This window comes from Gracilinanus agilis, chromosome 5, assembly GCF_016433145.1.
Source record: "Gracilinanus agilis isolate LMUSP501 chromosome 5, AgileGrace, whole genome shotgun sequence".
In the NCBI taxonomy this organism is placed as follows: domain Eukaryota; kingdom Metazoa; phylum Chordata; class Mammalia; order Didelphimorphia; family Didelphidae; genus Gracilinanus; species Gracilinanus agilis.
Genome location: NC_058134.1, coordinates 198,118,736 through 198,140,351, shown reverse-complemented (window position 1 = coordinate 198,140,351; position 21,616 = coordinate 198,118,736). Strand labels below are relative to the sequence as shown.

General features: G+C 37.3%; 1 protein-coding gene and 1 pseudogene across 1 annotated transcript in view; both read right to left on the bottom strand.

Annotated features, from left to right (window-relative positions):
- The window catches only part of PLBD1 (phospholipase B domain containing 1), a 95,414-nt gene that overhangs the window by 51,092 nt on the left and 22,706 nt on the right, over positions 1-21,616 (bottom strand). The window contains exons 4-5 of the mRNA XM_044679083.1: positions 8,434-8,517; positions 3,153-3,291 (exon numbers count right to left, since the gene is read on the bottom strand). Of these exons, the coding sequence (XP_044535018.1) occupies positions 3,153-3,291; positions 8,434-8,517 (223 nt within the window). The remainder of the gene's footprint in view (positions 1-3,152; positions 3,292-8,433; positions 8,518-21,616) is intronic.
- On the bottom strand, positions 4,821-6,277 carry LOC123248493 (annotated as a pseudogene).

The following is a 21,616-nucleotide window of genomic DNA, read 5'->3' as shown; positions in this document are numbered from 1 at the left end:
CTCTTCCTTCCTTCCTTCCTTCCTTCCTTCCTTCCTTCCTTCCTTCCTTCCTTCCTTCCTTCCTTCCTTCAAGTCCTGGAACTAGTCTTGTTTCATTTTTTTAATCTGTACCTTAGGGCAGACATGTCATGAAATTTCCTGATCCAGCCAGAACCAGATTAAATGTAATAAAAAATGTTTAGCAAAAGAATTAAAAATATAATAAACTGAGGGGGCAGCTGGGTAGCTCAGTGGAGTGAGAGTCAGGCCTAGAGACAGGAAGTCCTAGGTTCAAACCCAGCCTCAGCCACTTCCAGCTGTGTGACCCTGGGCAAGTCACTTGACCCCCATTGCCCACCCTTACCACTCTTCCACCTATGAGAAAATACACCGAAGTACAAGGGTTTAAAAAATATATATATATAATACACTGTATATAATTTTTGGTGGCCTTGTAAAGAAATATGTAGCTTACAAGTATCCATTTCTATTTGAATTGGACACCACTGGTTTAGGAGAATGCTGCAGATACAGTTCACCTTGATTTATTTTATTTTACCTATTTTACTTTATTTTTAAAACTGGGTCTCCCCAGCTTGCCAGGGCTGCAAGTGGAATGGCCACTTGTGGACCTAGTCCCACTACTGACTCTAGCACAGGGGAGAGAAGGCAGCTAAGGGAGTGGCCAGTCACACGTGTCTGGTGCCTTCTCTTTCTCTGGCCAACTTTTTATTATTTAATAAATAATTAATGTCTTCAGAGAATTCTAGTCATAGAATACAGTAGCATGTTATTTCCCAGCACCTAATTTTAATGACTGTTTAAGACTTAGAAATGTATTGTATCACAGAAAAATCATATGTTGACTCTTATTGTTTTATCTGACAGAAAACTGGATTTGGGGTTTCTCAGTCTAAGTCAGAAGTGAATCATGTAAGAGGAGACCTAATTTTTTGGGCAGGAGAGCAGCTAAGAAATAGACAGGCTCCTCTAGCTGAAGTGAGAGGTGACCTAATTGAACTGAGGCTCTGATGCCAGGAGCTGACTGGGATAAGCAGAATCCTTTGCTGTTTGAAGAGATGACTGAGATAAAGCTGCCTTGCTCTTTTGCATGACCTGTAGCTTGAGACAGAGACAGACAGATGGAGAAACAGACAGAGAGAGACTGAGACAGAGAGACAGAGACAGACCAATGGAGAGACAGAGAGAGACAGACGCAGAGACAGACAATGACAGACAGAGAGACAGAGAAAGAGAGATAGATAGATAGATAGATAGAAAAATAGAGAGAGAGAGAGAGAGAGAGAGACAGAGAGACAGAGAGACAGAGAGAGAGAGACAGAGAGAGAGAGAGAGAGAGAGAGAGACAGAGACAGAGACAGAGACAGAGACAGAGACAGAAAGAGAGACATAGAGAGAGAGACAGAGACAGAGACAGAGAAATCCCTTCCCTATGTGACCTTTCCTGCCTACTATAGCTTGGGAGGTAGAAGCCTCTCAAAACCCAGATGGTAGACCTAAAGTGCTTCACAATCCCTAATTTGAAAACAAATGTTTTTCACTGAAAGAATGTAACATGGCCTCAGAACCTAAACAAGGCTTTGCTAAAAGAGACAAAAGCTTCTTCAACACTGAATAGCAGACAGGCCAAGAGATGGGAGGTCCTACATTCAAATCTAGCCTCAGATACTTCCTAGCGGTGTGACCCTGGGCAAGTCACTTAACCCCAACTGCCTAGCCCTTATCATTCTTGTGCCTTGGAGTCAATTGACACCAAGGACATCAAGGCCTGAAGGTAAGTGTTATGAGTTGCCCCAGACACATATGTGGGCTTGTCCCTACTCATATGCCTCACTCCCCTCCAGGGTCGCAGGTTTATGGGGGGAGAGGAGGGGTTCTGTTCTGTGATCTCAATACTAGTATTGCTTTGCTTTCTAGTAGTAAGTGCATTCTAAGAGTTAATATGGGAGTAAAAGTTAATGGAATCAACTTGGTTGTTTATTTAAATGTGAAGCACACTGGTGGGGGCTCGAGTCCCCATTAAGAGTAAATTTATATCCTCCCCATCATAAGGGTTACCTTGAGGTAACCCTGTTAGAAAGTGAGCTGAATCTCCTTGATCACACTTCCCATCCCTTTTGGGGAACCACCCAATCTGCCACACTGAGTGCAGGTAGAGTAAGTAAGCCAGTTTCAGTGCAGGAAAAGAGGGCACCAAGAAAGTTTGGAGGAGGGCTGGAAGGGAGAAGGAAGAGTTGCTGTCATATATTACACTGATATTTGGACTTTATAATATATTAGACATTTTTAGGAAATTACAGAAATATTTTCATATGGAGAAAGCATCATAAACCATTATTATTATTTACAAAACCCCCTTACGTTCCTTCTTAGAATCAGTGCTACATATTGGTTCTAAGGCAGAAGAGCAGTAAGGGCAAGACAAAGTGACTTGCCCAGGATCAAATCACTAGGAAGTATCTGAGGCTAGATTTGAACACAAGATCTCATCTCCAGGCCTGGCTCTCTATCCATTGAGCCACCTAGCTGCCCCCATAAATTACTTTGTAAGTACTAAATTGTCCTCTAGAAATCTAAGAGAGTTTATGCAGTTTCCAAAATGCCAGAAGTATATGTAATTTGGGGCAAATTATAAGGTCAGTTTGGTGATGTGTAAAAAGTATGAAACAGGAGGAAGATGGAGCCTCTTGGGATACCAATGTGTGGTCACTACTTGGGAGTTTCTGAGGATGAGGTGAAGGGAAGGGGGAGCAGCGGAGCGAGGAGTGGCACGTCTGTGGTAAAAATACGTATCTCACTAAGCTCTCTTGGTAGCTTCTTATTTTACCTAATTATTCATGCTAACTTGGTGTTGAGCTCTTTAAGGTCTTCACAGGTATCCAAACTATCTAGATTTGGTGCCCTGGGCCAAAGCCCTAGTCATCCTTGCCTACTAGATCAAATTCTACAAAACTCTAATATGGGCTAGGAGGTACGAAGGGTCAGATAGACATATTGTAGGAGAATTTGTGCCAAAAGCATAAAAGTCTAGTATTACAAAATTTAAAAGAATATTGATGTGTTATTGCCAAAACTCTTAGGTGGCTTAACTATGTCATAGGTCTCTAGTCAGTGTAAAAGATACTCTAAGTATAGTTCCTTAGACCTCTTACCGTTTTCTGAACTGATTTTGCCATTTCTGCAGCTCCAAAATATAACCCATCAAGCTGTGACAGAATATAGCCTATGTGTCTCCAAAATGGATTCTTCTTGTTCTTACCAACTTGTTGCCTGGCCCAATCATTTTGCTTCCTGGATAGAAACCAAATTGGCTTTAGTTAGAGTAAAGCAAAATCCATTGCTATCATTACTGTTGCTTTCCTCAAAGAAAATGGAGCTTAAAATAAAATAAGGCTATTCCCTCCCAACGGCATTATTTCAGTCTGGGTTCTTACCATTGCTGATGAATCAGGGGCTAGCTGGGTGTTAGGCACTGGGGATACAGATATAAAAGTGAGACCAGCCCTAACCAGGGAAGGGTGTTTTGGTCTGGGAAAGTTATAGGGAGAGAAAAAATAAATAAATAGATCAGTGTTGATTTGATAGGAGTTCTGATGAGTTAGTGTGGTTATTAGTGGTTACATCACCATGTTTCGTTGTTCAGTCATTTCAGCTGTATGTGATTCTTTATGACCCCTATTGGGGTTTTCTTGGCAAAGATACTGGAGTGGTTTGTCATTTCCTTCTTCAGCTCATTTTTCATTTGAGGAAACTGAGGCAGAGTTAAGTGACTTGCCAAAGGTCACACAGCTAGTAAGTGCCTGAGGCCAGATTTGAACTCAAAGGGATAAGTCCTCCAGACTCCAAGCCCAGCAGGTTATACTGTGCCACCAACAGCCCGAGAGTATCATATGATTACAGTTAGAGCTGGAATGGAATTCACGGATTATTTTTCAGCCCCTTCATTTTATTGATAAGCTAATTGAGGCCCAGAAAAGTTAACTGATTTGCCAGGTAGGTAGTAGAAGGCACAGTTTGTTAGACATATTTTCATAAAGCTATTTTTCATATAAAACTTTTCCCTACTAAAATCCTTGTGATAATATACAAAGGTTTTATATTAAAACAACCCGTATATTAAACAAAACTCTGATTAAGATGTGTACAGCTATTTTGCTGAATCTGGAGTTTTAGAAAAGCCAACCTTTTCCTTGTTTTATCTTCTTTGTTCTTACCCAAAGATTATACTGAAATTCACAAAAGTTCATATATTTTGGAGCAGAATGCTATGGCAGCTGTAATGAAAATGTCATCATCTTATTCTATAACTTAAACCCCTGTAAACAGTCAAGAATTTTTTCAAGAATTAACTGAATAGCACCAATCAAATGAGTTCTTGAACTTCCAGAGTACAATTTAAAGTGGCCCTCATCTAGTCCAAAACATCTCAAACAGTAACATTCCTAATTGATCAGAATGAACTTTGTTGCATGAGTCCCAAAAATGTAGCTAAGGTAAAAATTAGACTGACTACATAGTTCCTGGATCTGTATTCACCCTGGGAATGAAATACTAATATTTGTAAACTAGTTCAGCTGTTTTTGTTGTGGTTTTTTTTTTGACAGGTAAGATCTGAACTATGGTTATCCAATTCTGAATGGGTAGAGGCTTTTAACTTGTTCATGGCAGTGTAATTTCTTTTTTTTTTTTTTAATTAAAAAAAATTTTTTTAAACCCTTAACTTCTGTGTATTGGCTCATAGGTGGAAGAGTGGTGGGCAATGGGGGTCAAGTGACTTGCCCAGGGTCACACAGCTGGGGAGTGTCTGAGGCCAAATTTGAACCTAGGACCTCCCATCTCTAGGCCTGACTCTCAATCCACTGAGCTACCCAGCTGCCCCATGGCAGTGTAATTTCTGAATTGGTTAGGACTATTACTAAAGTTGTTTTAGCTTTTTTAGTACTCCAAAAGGAATATAATATTCTACTGCCAAGTCAGAACAAATCCACTCAGCAAGCTCTCAGTTCAACTTTGCCTTTAGTGTTTTCCTGGGGATTTTTCTGTGCTTTTTGGTGGTGTCATGATGCCTCCATTGCACACTGGTGACAACTGTCCCACTTTGTGAAAGCTGACACATAATTGACTTCCTCCAGTATAGCCAAATAATTTGTGTGTGTGTGTGTGTGTGTGTGTGTGTGTGTGTGTGTGTGTATTATGTCTGTCTTCTACAGAAATCTTCTTAAAAATCTTCAGTTTCACCAGAGGTCCACCCTTCACTACTCTGGCAAAAGGTACCATCCATTTTACACATTCTCAAATGTTGTCCCAGTCTAAACCTGACACCTTCTTAACAATTTCAATGGAGGTAAAATGGCATAAAGCTGCTGCTGCCAGTATTCTAGACTGGAATTCTAATGAGTCAATAGAAAGAATACACAGATCCAGGAGCTGGGCTATCTGAACAAACTTTTCCTGGGAACACTGAGGTAGGAGTACTTTAGGAACATCTTTTAGAGCATCGACTTGGAGAAAGATATTCAACCAAGCAATAACTGTTATTGGACAGAGCTCCCACTTCAAAGCCTTTAATATAATGAGCTCCATCCCTAGGATATCATCTTCACTGCAAGCACTATCAGTAACATAAGCAAATTCTTGTAATTTAGGAGCTTAGATTTCCTCAAGTTTTGCAGCAATGAATAATGAGGTAATACCGATAAGCTGAACATATTTTTGTTATATCCTTTTGTGTCAACATAAATCTATCAAAAAAATCTTGAGCAAAATAAAACGTTTCCCTGTGAAGTGTATACACTTCACATACCTCTAAAAGCCAGTCGAGAAGTATTGATCTCATCTGTGGTTCTGAGTCAGAATGTAGCATTTCAAAATGTTTATCAGGAACATATTTGGCCTCCTTTTTTAACATATTAAACCAGACATCCTTAGAACATCCCCAACTTAGGTCAGGCAGAGGTGAAGGATTTATAAAAAGGTTTTTAAACCTGTAGTTAGTAAATCTGGAGAAGTCACTGGTGACAGTTTCTTTGTGTGGAGTTTCAATAATAATGTAAGGAGTGATACCCCCAGATTACACAGGTGGCCAACAATTCCTAATTTCATATTGCTGTCTCTTGGCTCCAGTCTCCTCTTTTCTTTTCTTTACATCCTGAGTCGTTTTCCTTTTTTTTTTAGCTTGAAGGAATTGGGTTTCCTGGGGAGAATCTGTTTGACTAGTCTGGGGCTGCTGTTTGGCTTGCAAACGGCTACTTCATCTTGACATTTTTTTCTTTGGATTCTTCAAAAGTTCTGCTCCACCTTCAGCCCCGATGTAGATCTGCTCTCCCAAATAGCTCCTTTAATGCCATGAAGACTTCAGGCCAAGTGCTCTATCCAATGTGCTACTCAGCAGCCTCAAATTCTAGATCTTTGACCTTTTATCAAGCAGTGTAAAAAAGAGGAATGAGTGAATGAGAGGAATTGAATCAGGGGATCTGGATTCAAATCTTAGCTCTGGTATTCAACTTAATTTACCTGCACTTCAGTTTCCTCATTTGTAAAATGAGGAGGCTAAAATAGGTGATCATTGAGATTGCTTCCAGTTCTAAATCTATGATCCTATGAGTCATGGTCACTTGTCTATAGACTGAAAATTCCATTCTCCTCCTCTTTCTGAAAATGGAGATTCAATTCCTGTCCTAGTCTTCATGGATTTCCAAAGGTCACTGACAGGTTCACTAATCTCAGTTTACTAGTCCTTTGAACTGCTAACATGAAATTTATTGAAGCAAAATGTTCTAAATATTTATGTCTTCCCTCTGTCATTATCTGTTATTAATCTCTCATTTACTCTGAGCAATGGTCCTATCCTTCCTTTTTTTCTTCCTCTTACTTCTAACAAGGGCATTTTGGTGTCTTTAGGCTGAGCTCAGTTTGTATTTTCATTCTCCTAAGACACTGTTTACTAGGGTTGTCCTCTTACTTACTGTTATGTTTGTAATAACAGGGATTTTGGGAAGCTGATGGTCTGGCCAGGGCCAGGTGCCTGCAAGACACTCTACCCCCCCCCCCGCCCCTTCCCCCCCTCTTGAGTGAGTGGGGAGGGGCAAGTGCTCCTTGCTCTCAAACCCCTCCTACTCAGCAGTTGGTTTTCAGTTGATATGGAAGCAGGGCAATGACCTCTGACAAGGCTCAGCAAAGCTAATCTCTAATGATGTTCTCCTCAATTTATATTCCCCATAGGTCTGATTGAGGACTGAGTAGAAGCTAGATATCTTAATGTTAAGGACTGAGAAGGAACAGACTTCTTAGGCTGGCAACTGACAGGAATCAAGCTTAATGGCGGTAGTGAGTATACCCAAATAATACCCAGGCACTGCTATCAAAGATAAAGCTTATATTGATAAAAGAAAGAAGGGGAAGGCAGAAGGGGGTAATTAGGATTTGGATAAAAACTGGGAAGCCCTGAACTGTCGGGTTGAACCTGCCCCTCCCGCCCCAGGAGGGAGTGACAGACCTTTAGCTAACTTGCCCTCAAAGCTAATAGTAATTACTTCTAATATCTAAATAACTAAATAATTATTATATTGATGCTGGAAAGGTCTAATCCTACTAGACAGGCACACTCCTGAGTAGAAACCACAATGGCTTTGCCACTATGGCCTCCCAGGCGAACCCCAAATCAGGAACAGCAAGCAGAAAGATCTGCTCCCCTCAACTCCCAGAAATCAACTGTTTAACTCCCTACCAACTGCCCCCTCACCCAAAGTTCTCCAGGGGGGGGTCCCCTGGAATTCTGGGTGGGGCTTGACCCTGTATTTTGCAGGAATTCCATCCTGGCATTTTCTATATGTCTTTAGGCTGAGCTCAGTTTGAATTTTCATTCTCCTAAGACACTGTTTACTAGGGTTGTCCTCTTACCTACCCTTGCTTTCATCTTCTCTACATGTCTTTTAAAAATCCAAGCTGGTTAATGATTTTCCTGTGCATCTCTCTCTTGCCTTCCCCTGTTTCTCTCGCCCTCCCTTTCCCTCCTTTTCTCCCTTCTCTCTCCCCCCTCTCCACCTCTCTTCCCCTTTATCTCTCTCTCCCCTCTTTTCCCCCTCCCCATTGACCCCTTTTCCCTTTCCTCTCCCCCCTCACTCCCCCCTCTCCCCCATCCTCTCTCCTGTCTGCCCGTACATATCATAGATTTTAGCTTATCCTTTCTCTGAAACCTCAAAATATAAAAACAACTGCGGAGAGTAGCTAAAGAGATGGGAAAGATTTGTAATGATTTTGATTTTTCTTGTCTTCTCAGTGCGGGGTGGAGAAGGAATATGGAACTGAAAATAAAACAAAACAATTAAAATGAAGAGAAAGTGTGTGAATACAAGGAATAACTTTTTTTTTAATTAAAGGTTTTGCTCCTGACCTACCAAAAATAAGATTAGAAAAGTAAGCACTTATACATACTCTAAAAAGTCCTTCACTTTTTTGAAGTCATCAGGTTTCTTGATCATCTGGGGATACAGGTTTTCAAGGTGATAAAACATGTGTCTGAAAAAAAAAGGAAGAAACGTGACTTTTCTTTTCTGATTTTTTAAACTTTGTCTCTGTTGATTGTTACACAAAAACAGACTAACCAGCAGCATCTACTTTGAAAATTAGTTCTGCTTTTTATTCACTACCTCTAGTAATGCAAGGCATAGGACTGCTCCCAATATCTGGTCAGGTTTAGATGTAATAAATATGATTTCAGTCCAGGAGCTCAAGCTAATGTTACCATGCTTCTCTCTCATTATATTTGTCATTTGTCATTTCTTATAGTGCAGTGATAGTCTATTACATTCATACACAATAATTTGTTTATCCATTCTAATTAATGAGCATCTACTTTGTTTCTAGTCCTTTGCTACCACAAAGTACTGCTAAAGATATTTTAGAGTGTATGGAGCTTCTCTCTTTCTCTCTCTCTAAAAATTTTTTTTTTTATCATTGACCTCCTTGAGACATAAGCCTATCAAAGGAATTTCTGGGTGTGAAGGATATTTTGTCACTCTACTTGTATAATTCCCATTTGCTTTCCAGAATGAGTGTACATAGCTACACCAATAATGTCCTTACACAGTCCCTCCTCCAACATTGACTATTCCCACCTTTATTAAAGTGCAAAAGCATGAGAAGAAATTTAAAAGTAATTTTGAAGTGCATTTCTTTTATTATTAGTGATTTGGAGCATTCTTTTGTATGGTCATTGATAGTTTCTTCTTTTGTGAATTCTTCATATCATTTGAGCACTTATTTATTATAGGGAAAGGCTTTTGGTCTTTTATATTTCTATTAGTTGTCTATATATTTTGGATATCACACCATTATTGGAGAAAAGTGATACCAAGATTTTCCCCCAGGCAACTACTTCACTTCTTATTGGAGAAAAACTAATTCTGTTTGCGCAAAAATCTTTCGATTTCATTCAATCAAATTGCTGATTCTGGGAAGATGGCAGCATAGAAGCAGCAAGGCTCCAAACCTCCAAAAAGCCCTTCACCACCAATTAAAGACAAAGGGCTCTGAGGGAACAGAAAACCAAATCTGACAACACAACAGAGCTGGGGGATCCTCTAGCTGAACCCAACTTAAAGGGTGGGGTGGGGGGGAAAGAGAAAAAAAAATCTCAATTCTTGGAACTCTCAGGTGGGAGGGGAAAGGAGCAAGATCCCAGATCCCCTCCTCCACCTAATGTGCTTAGTCTCCAGCGGATTCTGGAATCCCTGGGTGGGCTGGGCCACCAGTCTGAGAGAGTGCTTCACTGGCAAAGCTGTACCAAACTCAAGGCTTTGATCACAGACAGCAGGGAAGTTGCTGGGGGAGAAACCCAGAGACAGTGAGCATACCCTCTATCTTGTGCTACCCCCCTCCCCCTGCCTTTCTCTTAAGGCTTTGACCTCAGGGTACTTGGAGCAGTGTAGATCAACCACCTGGAGGCTTAATCCTATCAGTACAACAGACAAGAGGTCTTCAGAGGGCCAGGAAGCTCCAACACCCCTCCCTCACAAACTAGAGTGAATGAAGCCAAACTCACCTCTCTAGCTTTTACCACCAGCTGGAGAAAATCTGACCTCAGGGCACTTGGAGCTGAGCAGATTAATCCCACCTGGCTTAATCCTATCAGCACAGCAGACAAGAAGTCTTCAGAGGGCAGGGAAGCTCCAACAACCCTCCCCCACAAACTACAAGGAAAGAAGCTGAATTCACTTCTTTAGCTGTTACCACCAGCTGGGGAAAATCTGGCCTCAGGTCCCACTAACCTAATTAATCAACAAAACAGAGAAGAAGCCCTCCCAGGGCTGAATAGCCCAAACCCAAAAATATGATCAGAGGATCAAGATTATAGCCAATTACAGAGGAGAAAGAAGGGGAAAATGAGTAAACAACATAAAAAGAAAAAAGAAACCACAATCAACAGCTTTTATCTAGAAATTGAACAAAGAGCAAATGGATCATAAGAAGATAAAGGAACACCAAGAAAAAACATAGAAAATTTAGCAAAATGGACACAGGCTTTAGAAGAACTTAAAATTCAATTAATTCAAAAACTCAAAATCCAAATAACTCAAGAACTCAGAAAACAATCATCCGAGGCTAAAGGCAATTGGGAAAAAGAAATACTATCTAAAACAAGAAAATAATGTCTTAAAAGCCCAAATTGACCAGCTGAAAAATGAAGCAAAGAAGGCAAAAGATGATCTACAAAGAAAAGCAGACCAGAAGGAGAAGGATGACCAAAAAGCCAGGGATGAAATTCAGTCTTTAAAAATTAGAATTCAACAACTAGAAGCAAATGACTTCACAAGGCAGCAAGAATATATAAAACAAAATTTAAAAAATGAAAAATTTGAGGAAAATATGAAACACATCATTGACACAACCACAGATCTGGAAAACAGATCTTGAACAGACAACTTAAGGATTATTGGTCTGCCAGAACATCATGACAAAAGGAAAAGTTTGGACATCATCCTACAGGAAATTATACAAAAGAACTGTCCTGACATTCTCAAACAAGGGGGAAAAGAGGAAATAGAAAGAATCCATAGATCATCTCCTACATTTAATCCACAACTAACAATTTCCAGAAATATTATAGCCAAATTCAAAAACTACCAGACCAAGGAAAAAATATTACAAGCTGCTAAGAAGAAGTCATTCAGATAACCAGGGAACCACAGTTAGGATAACACAGGATCTGGCTGCAGCTACATTGAAGGACAGGAAGGCATGGAATACAATATTCCAGAAAGCAAGAGAACTGGGTCTACAACCAAGAATTAACTATCCAGCAAAATTGACTATATTCTTGCAGGGAAAAGTATGGTCATTCAACAAAATTGAAGACTTCCAAGCATTCATAAAGAAAAAACCGGACTTAAGCAGAGAGTTTGCTGCTCAAACACAGAACTCAAGAGAATCACCATAAGGTAATTAAGAGAGTGGGGGTGGGGGTGGGGAAACCAAACCAAACCAAAACAAAAAACAAAAAAATCTTTTCTTTAAGGGACCCAATAAGCTCAATTGACTTACATCCCTATAAGAAAAGAAGATATTGGTAAGTCTTAAAAATTGCTATTACCAACAGGGTAGATAGAAGAAGTATAATTAGAGGGAACAGGGACAAACTGTATAGGATGAAATGTCAAAATATATGTATGTATGTATGTATACATATATACAAAACTAGAGGTTAAAAAAGGAGATAATATAAAGAAAAAGGGGAAAACAGACAAAATGGAGTAAATTTTTATTTCATAAAGAAGTGCATGGGGTGAACAGGGGAAAAGACTAATACAATGGAAGGGTAAAGGGGTTGGAGAAAGGAAATACTTAATTCATAAGTGCATTGAAATTAACTTAAAGAGGGAAGAACAATCAAATCCATTGGGGCAGAGAATTGATTTGTGTCCTATAGAAAAGTAGAAGGGTAACAAATGGACTGGTGGGGAGGGAAGCAATACTAGGGAGGGAGAGGGCTTGGTGGGGAGCATGGTGTACCTTTAAAAAACAAGAAGAAGGGAATAAGATAGGAGGGGGAGAAAGGGAAGTACAATAAGGGAGGGGATTAGGAACTGATTAAAAACAAAACACTGGTATAGAAGGAAAGAGTGAAAGAAGAAAGGAAAGGACAAGGAGAGAGAATCAAAATGTCTTGGAATATACAGTTCATAATTATAACTCTGAATGTGAATGTGATGAACTTGCCCATAAAATGGAAGCAAATAGCAGAGTGGATTAGAAACCAAAATCCCACCATATGTTGTCTACAAGAAACACACATGAGACAGACAGACAGACATAGAGTAAAAATGAAAGGATGGAGCAAAATCTATTGGGCTTCAAATGAGAAAAAGAAGGCAGGGATTGCCATCATGATCTCTGACAGAGCCAAAGTAAAAATAGATCTGGTTAAAAGAGATAGGAAAGGTAATTGCATCCTAATAAAAGGCAGTAAAAACAGTGAAGAAATATCAGTACTCAACATGTATGCACCAAATGGTATAGCATCCAAATTTCTAAAGGAGAAGCTAGTGGAGCTCAAGAAGGAAATAGATAGCAAAACTATACTAGTGGGTAACCTCAACCTTCCCCTATCAGACCTAGATAAATCAAACCACAAAATAAATAAAGAGATAAGAGAGGTGAATGAAATCATAGAAAAATTACAGTTAATAGATATATGGAGAAAAATAAATAGGGACAAAAAGGAATACACCTTCTTTTCAGCAGCACATGGAACATTCACAAAGATAGACCATGTACTAGGCCATAGAAACATGGCAAACAAATGCAAAAAAGCAGAAATAATAAATGCAACCTTATCAGATCATAATGCAATAAAAATATTTATTAGTAAGAATAGATGGAGAGGCAAACCAAAAACTAATTGGAAATTAAATAATATGATTCTCCAAAATAATTTGGTGAAAGAACAAATCATAGAAACAATAAATAATTTCATTAAAGACAATGACAATGATGAAACTTCTTACCAAAACCTATGGGATGCAGCCAAAGCAGTTCTAAGGGGAAAATTTATATCACTGAGTGCATATATTAACAAATTAGAGAAGGCAGAGATTAATGAATTAGGCATACAACTTAAAAAACTAGAAAATGAACAAATTAAAAATCCCCAGATGAGAACTATATTAGAAATACTAAAAATCAAGGGAGAAATTAATAAAATCAAAAGTAAAAGAACTATTGAATTAATAAATAGGACTAGAAGCTGGTATTTTGAAAAAAAAAAAAGGTAAAATAGACAATGTACTGGTCAATCTAATAAAAAAAAGAAAGAAGAAAACCAAATTAACAGTATCAAAGATGAAAAGGGAGACCTCACCTCTAATGAAGAGGAAATTAAGGCAAACATTAAAAACTATTTTGTCTAATTGTATGGCAATAAATATAGCAATCTAGGTGATATGGATGAATATTTACAAAAATATAAATTGCCTAGATTAACAGTAGAAGAAATAGAATACTTAAATAATTCAACAAGCCATCAAAGAACCCCCTAAGAAAAAAATCACCAGGGCCTGATGGGTTCACAAGTGAATTCTATCAAACATTCAAAGAACAACTAATCCCAATACTATACAAATTATTTTATATAATAATCAAAGAAGGAATCCTACCAAATTCCTTTTATTACACAAATATGGTACTGATCCCAAAGCCAGGTAGATCAAAAACAAAGAAAACTACAGACCAATCTCCTTAATGAACACAGATGCAAAAATCTTAAATAGAATACTAGCAAAAAGACTCCAGCAAGTGATCAAGAGGATTATCCACCATGATCAGGTGGGATATATACCAGGAATGCAAGGATGGTTCAACATTAGGAAAACCATCCACATAATTGACCGTATCAACAAGCTAACAAAAAAAAAATCACATGATTATCTCAATAGATGCTGAAAAAGCCTTTGACAAGATACAACACCCATTCCTATTGAAAACACTAGAAAGTATAGGAATAGAAGGACCTTTTCTAAAAATAATAAATAGTATATATCTAAAACCATCAACAAGAATCATACCCAATGGGGATAATTAGAAGCCTTCCCAATAAGATCAGGCATGAGAAAAGGATGCCCATTATCACCTCTATTATTTAACATTTTACTAGAAACACTAGCAGTAGCAATTAGAGAAGAAAAAGAAATTGAAGGTATTAAAATAGGCAATGAGAAGACTAAGCTATCACTCTTTGAAGATGATATGATGTTCTACTTAAAAAATCCTAGAGAATCAACTAAAAAGCTAGTAGAAATAATCAACAACTTTAGTAAAGTTACAGGATACAAAATAAATGCACATAAATCATCAGTATTTCTATATATTTCCAACACATTACAACAGCAAAAGTTAGAAAGAGAAAAACCATTTAAAATCACCCTAGACAGTATAAAATACTTAGGAATCTATCTACGAAAACAAACATAAGAATTATATGACCACAACTACAAAACACTTTCCAAACAATTAAAACTAGATCTAAACAAATGGAAAAACATTGATTGCTCATGGGTTGGATGAGCTAACATAATAAAAATGACAATTCTACCCAAATTAATTTACCTATTTAGTGCCATACCTATCAAACTTTTTTACTGAATTAGAAAAAAGTAAAAAAAAGTTCATTTGGAAGAACAAAAGATCAAGAATATCAAGGGAAATAATGAAAAAAAACCGTGAAGGAAGGTATCCTAGCAGCACCAGATATTAAGCTATACTATAAAGCAGTGGTCATCAAAACAATATGGTACTGGCTAAGAGACAGAAGGGAGGATCAGTGGAATAGAGTTGGGGTAAGTGATGTCAGCAAGACAGTGCATGATAAACCCAAAGAGCCCAACTTTGGGGACAAAAATCCACTATTTGACAAAAACTGCTGGGAAAATTGGAAGACAATATGGGAGAGATTAGGTTTAGAACAACATCTCACACCCTACACTAAGATAAATTCAGAATGGGTGAATGACTTGAATATCAAGAAGGAAAGTATAAGTAAATTAAGTGAACACAGAATAGTATTCTTGTCAGATCTCTGGGAAAGGAAATATTTTAAAACCAAGCAAGAGTTAGAAAAAATTACAAAATGTAAAGTAAATAATTTTGATTATATTAAATTAAAAAGTTTGTGTACATACAAAAACAATGCAACCAAAATCAGAAGAGAAACAACAAACTAGTGGGAAATCTTTATAACAAAAAATTCTGACAGCAGTCTAATTTGTCAAATATACAAGGAGCTAAATCAATTGTATAAAAAAATCAAGCCGTTCCCCAATTGATAAATGGGAAAGGGTCATGAATAGGCAATTTTCAGATAAAGAAATCAAAACTATCAATAAGCACATGGGAAAGTGTTCTAAATCTCTAATAATTAGAGAAATGCAAATCAAAACAACTCTGAGGATCACCTTACACCTAGCAGATTGTTTAAAATGACAGCAGGGGAGAGTAATGAATGCTGGAGGGGATGTGGCAAAATTGGGACATTATTGCAGTACTGGTGCAGTTGTGAACTGATCCGATCTTTTCATTTCTAAATTTTTATTCCATGATCTTTAATATTCAGACTGGATTCCACTTGGAATTTATTGTAAAATACAGTATTAAGTCAAAGTCTAAGCCTAATTTTTGCTACACTGCTCTCCAGTTTTCCCCATAGTTTTTGTGAAATAATGAGTTACTTAATAGGTTCTTGCTTTTTTCTTCTGATTCTTGATTTTTCTAGGGTGCTCAGTTTTTCTATGTTTTAAGCAATATGAAATTTAAAAAAAATTCATAATTGTTTTAGGTCTGGGACTTCTTTCCCTTTTCATTTCTACCCTTTATTATTTCCCTTTATATTCTAGCTGTTTTGTTGCTCCAAATAATCTTTATTATCATTTTTGCCTATATCTTAGAAGTATCCCATTAGTGCTCTGAATGGGATAGTTCTAAATTTGTAGATTAGCTTAGGCAATATCAGCTTCTTTATTATACTGACACAACTCATCTATGGGCACTAAATATCCCCCTAGATATTTAAATCATTCTTTATTTCTTTAAAGAGTGTTTTGTAGTTATAGCTATATAAAATAGTTTTAAGTGCACCTTGGTAGATTGATTCCTAGAGACTTTATGCATTTTATCTTTATTTTGAATGAGACTACCCTTTCTAATATTTCGTGCTGGGTTTTGTTATTGCTATATAGACAAGCTGTTGATTTTTTTAATGTAACATAAAGCTTTTACTGTCCACAATTGATCTCCTATTTTTATATCAGTTGAGCTATTATTCTTCTCTCACATCCTTCACAAAGTCAGTCATTTTCTGCTCCCTGATTGATTTCATTTTAAAAGCCAGTGCTTTCCCACATATTTCCAATAGCAATGAGGAAGAGCAAACTTCAAGTCATTCCTCTTCACTACCTTTTTTATTCTTTTCATTAAAAATGAAATACTAATTTTGCTCTATTTGAAGAAACAGGAGTGAAAACAGAATTGTGGGGAAGACATTGAGGAAAAGAAGATAGTTTTCTAAACATGATATTTAAGGAAGAATAGCATAAATTTCTATTTAGAAAGCAGAGTCTGAGGCATGTATAGTACTACTATTGTCAAGTCTAAAGGAGTTTGAATGGCTAATTGAGGTACCACAAAATCAAATGGTCAACTTTTGATCTGGTTTTTTCTTTGCCTTTATGCTCAAAGGAATACCCTTTTCTTCTGCATCTTTCACCTGCAAGTCAACTCAGTTAACCTATTCAGAGATTTTTAGATGGATGGGATCTGTTATCTCATGCATTCAAGTATTCCTTCCAAAAGTACGGATCTCAATTCATCTCTCCTTTTTCATCCTGTGGAAATTTGTCTTCATCATTCCACGAAGTCTTTGCAGTAGGTCAATCAAATATTCTAGGGATCTTCTACAACTCCTTTGTTATTTCTGGTTATCCATTATTCTGACTTTCCAACTTACCATTCCACCAAAACCGCTCTCTCCAAAATTACTAATGATCTTTTCATTTTCAGATTCAATGGTCTTTTTTCCATCCTCATTCTCCTTTGACACTGTTGATCACTCTTCTCTTCTGATATACTCTTCTCTTAAGATTTTGGGATGCTACTCTCTCTTGGTTCTCTTCCTACCTATCTGGCCACTCCTCCATCCCCTTTGCTAGATTCTCCTGCAGATAATGCTCTTTAACCACTGACATTCCTCGGGGTTCTATCCTGGCCCCTCTTCTCTATCTATATTACTTCAGTTGATGATATCATTAGCACCTTTAGATATAATTACCACCTCTATGCTGATGATTCTCAAATCTACCTTTTCTGCCTCAATCTCTCTCCTGACTCCAATCTTGCATCTCCAACAGCCTTTTAGACATCTCTAACTTGATGTTTAGAAGACATATAAAACTCAGTCTGTCCCAAATAAGAATCATTATCTTTCCTCCTCAATCCTCCCCCAACTCCTACTTTCCTTGTTACTAAAGAGGGCAATATCATCCTCCCAATCCCTGAGACTCACAATCCAGGACTCCTCACTTTCTTTCACTCCTTATATCCAATCTGTTGCCACAATCTATTGATTTCACCTTTCAAATTTCTTGCATATACTCCCTTTTCCTCTGTCTCTACCATCACTCTGGTGCAGACTCTTATTACCTCACAGCTGGGCTATTGGAATGGCCCATTGCTGGTGGGTCTGCCTGCTAAAGCTGTAAGAGGCTTTTTTTTTAAAGAAACTATAGAGTCCTTCTGTGCCTATCATTTGTTGACTATAACTCTCCTAATTAATTATACAGTACTGTCTCATTCCTGACCTCATTGGCACTCTCAGTCTAGTCAAATATTCCTCATACATGACATTCCATAGTTCACCTCTATGGCTTGTTTGTCTCACCTCCATTATATAGAAACCCTCTCCTCTCAAAATGAAGCTCAAGCACCAACAACTTAAAAAAATAAAATGCTTACCTTCCATCTTAGAATCAATACTGTGTATTGGTTCCAGAAGAGTGGTAAGGGCTAAGCCAGTGATAGGCAACCTTTTGAGGTTGGTGTGTCAAAATTCACCAAAAAACCGAGCATGAATCGGGTGGTGTGTCACTTCGAGAAAAAAGCCATACTTTCACGATATTTATAGTTTAAATAACAAAAATGTATAATTATAATATATAACTGTATTTAATAAACCGAAATAGGTAAATTAATATAGGTAGAATTGTCATCTATAGTGCAGAGTGTCTACACAACACTACAGCAAATGTTTCATCCTCGGCATTCGGCTCCATACTTCTCTGTATGTAGCCACATGTGGCTGCATGTCATCGAAAATAGCTACATGTGTCAGTGCTGACACATATGTCCAAGGCCACACAGCTAGGAAGTATCTGAGGACAGATTTGAACCTAGGATCTCCTATATCTAGGTCTGGCTCTCTATTCACTGAGCCACCCAGCTGCCCCGCTTCCTAGTAATTTTTTTTAAAAAATAGAAATGAGTGTCATATTTTGCCATAAGCTTTTTCTGCATCTATTGAGTTATCACATACTTGTTTTTGTTTTGTTTTGTTTATTGACATAGTCAATTATGTCAACAGTTTTTCAACTGCTTTTGAACTAGCCCTGCATTCCTGGTATAAATTCTACCCAGAATATGATATTTTTGATATTTTGCTGTAAACTCCTAGTTAGTGTTTTGTTTAAATTTTTGCATCAATATTCATTAGGAAAATTGATCTATAGTTTCCTTTTCCCCACTCTTCCTGGTTTAGGTATATAAACACCATATTTATGTCATAAAAGGAATTCAATAGGACATTTTCTTTGCCTATTTTTCTAAAATGTTTATATTCTAATGGAATTAATTGTTCCTTAAATAGTTGGTAGAAGTTACTTGTGAATCCATCTGGTGCTGGAGATTTCTTCTTAGGGACCTCATTTATGTCTTTAAAATGTTCTTTTCTAAGATAGAGATTTAAATACTCTATTTCCTCTTCTGTTAACTAACCTAAGCCTGTGATAGCAAACCTTTGGTATACATGCCAAAAAGAGGATGCAGAACCTTCTCGGTGGGCACTCAGGCAGAGTTTGTTACTAGAAAAGCAGAAGGACTTGGGGGAGATGCACCCTTCCCCCTCTCCACTGTGCTAAGGAAATTTTTACATTTCACCTGTCCCTCTACCCAGTAATCCAATAGGAGCACTTCACATGCAGTAGAGGTGGGAGGGGAGTTTGGGGCAGTCCCCTATTCCTCTCCATGAATGTCCTCACTTCACCCACCCTTCTGCTCAGCAGTCCAATGGGAACTCTTCTGAGGGGGGGGTGCAGCATGGGGCAAGCAGTATGGGGTCTCCAGGGGGAGGGCAGGACACAGCACCCAGTATCTAAAAGGTTCACAGTCACTGACCTAGGCAATTTATATTTTTATAAATATTCATCTATTTCATTTAGTTTGTGAGGTTTATTGGCATATAATTAGGCAAAATAGCTCCTGCTTTAATTTGCTTTTCATTGGTGGCAATTCATCTTTTAATTTTTGATAGTTTTCTCCTTTCTTTTTTTAGAAAATCAAATTAACCAATCGTTTGTCCATAATAAAACGGCTCCAAGTTTTATTTATCAATTCAATGGTTTCCTTACTTTCAATTTTCAGGATTCCAAATTTAGTCTTTAATTGGGCATTTTTTCCATTTTATGGGTAAGTTCATCCCACCTATAAATATTCACAGTTATGATTACTGTGTGTTTCCCTCCATCCTATTCCCCTCCACTTAACCTTCTCTTTTTTCCTTGTTCCTCCCCTAAAGTCTGCTTTGTTTCTAACCATTGCCTTCCTTCATCCACTTTCCCTTTTATCAGTCCCTCCCTTCTTCTCCTACTTAGCTATAGAGTAAGATAGATTTCTATACCCAACTGAGTGTATATTATGTCCTCTTAAAACCAATTTTGATGAGAGTGAGTTTCAAGCATTACCTGTCATAACTTCCATCTTCCCCTCCACCATAAAAACTCTTTTTTGCATCTCTTTTAGTGATATAGTTTCCCCCATTTTAACTCTCCTTTCCTCCCTTTCCAGTGTATTATTTCTCACCCTTTAATTTAATTTAATTTAATTTAATTTAAAGGGTCTTTCTCACCCTTTAATTTAATTTTTTAGATATCTTCCTATTGTAATAATGTCCTCTTGTCCATGTATATTTCTTCTAACTATCTTAATAATGATAAAGTTATTAGGAGTTACAAGTAACATCTTTGCATATAGGAATGCAAATAGTCTAGCCTTTTAGAATCCCATATGATTCCTCTTTCACATTTACTTTTTTATGCTTCTCTTGAGTCTTACATTTGAATGTCAGATTTTCTGTTCAGCTCTAGTCTTATCATCAGGAATGCTTAAAAGTCTTCTTTTTCATTGAATACTATTTTTCCCCCAAATGATTATACTCAGTTTTGCTGGGTAGTTTATTCTTGGTTGTAATCCTACCTCCTTTGCCTTCTGGAATATCATATTCCAAGCCCTCCAAACCTCTAATGTAGTATTGCTAAATTCTGTGTTATCCTGACTAGGGTTCAACAATATTTGAACTGTTTCTAATTGTGTGCAATATTTTCTCTTTGACCTGGGAGCTTTGGAATTTGGCTATGATATTCCTGGAAGTTTTTATTTTGGCATGTCTTTCAGAAGGTGATCAATGGATTAATTCAATTTGGATCTAGTATATCAGGGCAGTTTTCCTTTATAATTTCTTGAAAACTGATGTCTAAGCTCTTTTTTTGATCATGGTTTTTAGGCTGTCCTATTAGTTGTTGTTGTTATTGTTCAATAATTCTGACTCTATGTAGGAACTGTTCAATCAGTGTCCAACTCTTCATGACCTCGTGGATCATATTGTCCATCATATTTTCTTGAAAAAAAAATACTGTTTGCCATTTCCTTCTCTAGCAGTTTAAGGCAGAGGGTAAGTGACTTGTTCAGGGTCACACAACTAGGAAGAGTTTGATGCCAGATTTGAACTCAGGTATTTTTGCCCTGTGTTCTATCCATGGAGGCACCTAGCTATCTCCTTTAGGTGGTTAAATAATTCTAAATTATTTCTCCTTGATCTATTTTCCAAGTCAGTTGTTTCTCCAATAAGATATTTCACATTTTTCCTAATTTTTCATTCTTTGATTTTGTTTTATTATTTCTTGGTATCTCATGGAATTAATAGCTTTCACCTGCTCAATATTAGTTCTTAAGAAATTATTTTCTTCATTGAGCATTGGTACCTCTTTTTCCATTTGGCCAATTCTACTTTTTAGGATGTTCATTTTTTAATTGACTTTTTGTATCTCTTTTTCCTTTCAGTCAATTATGCTTTATAAGTAGTTTTCTTTAGTGAATTATTGTGCTTTTTTTTAACCATTTGGCCCAGTCTGTTTTTTAAAGTATATTTTCTTTAGTATTTTTTGTGACTCTTTTACGAAGCTATTGACTCTCTTTTCATAATTTTCTTGCATCATTTAATTTTTTTCCTCCACATTTTCTCTCTACTTCTCTAATTGGATTTTAAAAATCCTTCTTGAGCTCTTTCTGGAATTATTTTTTGGGC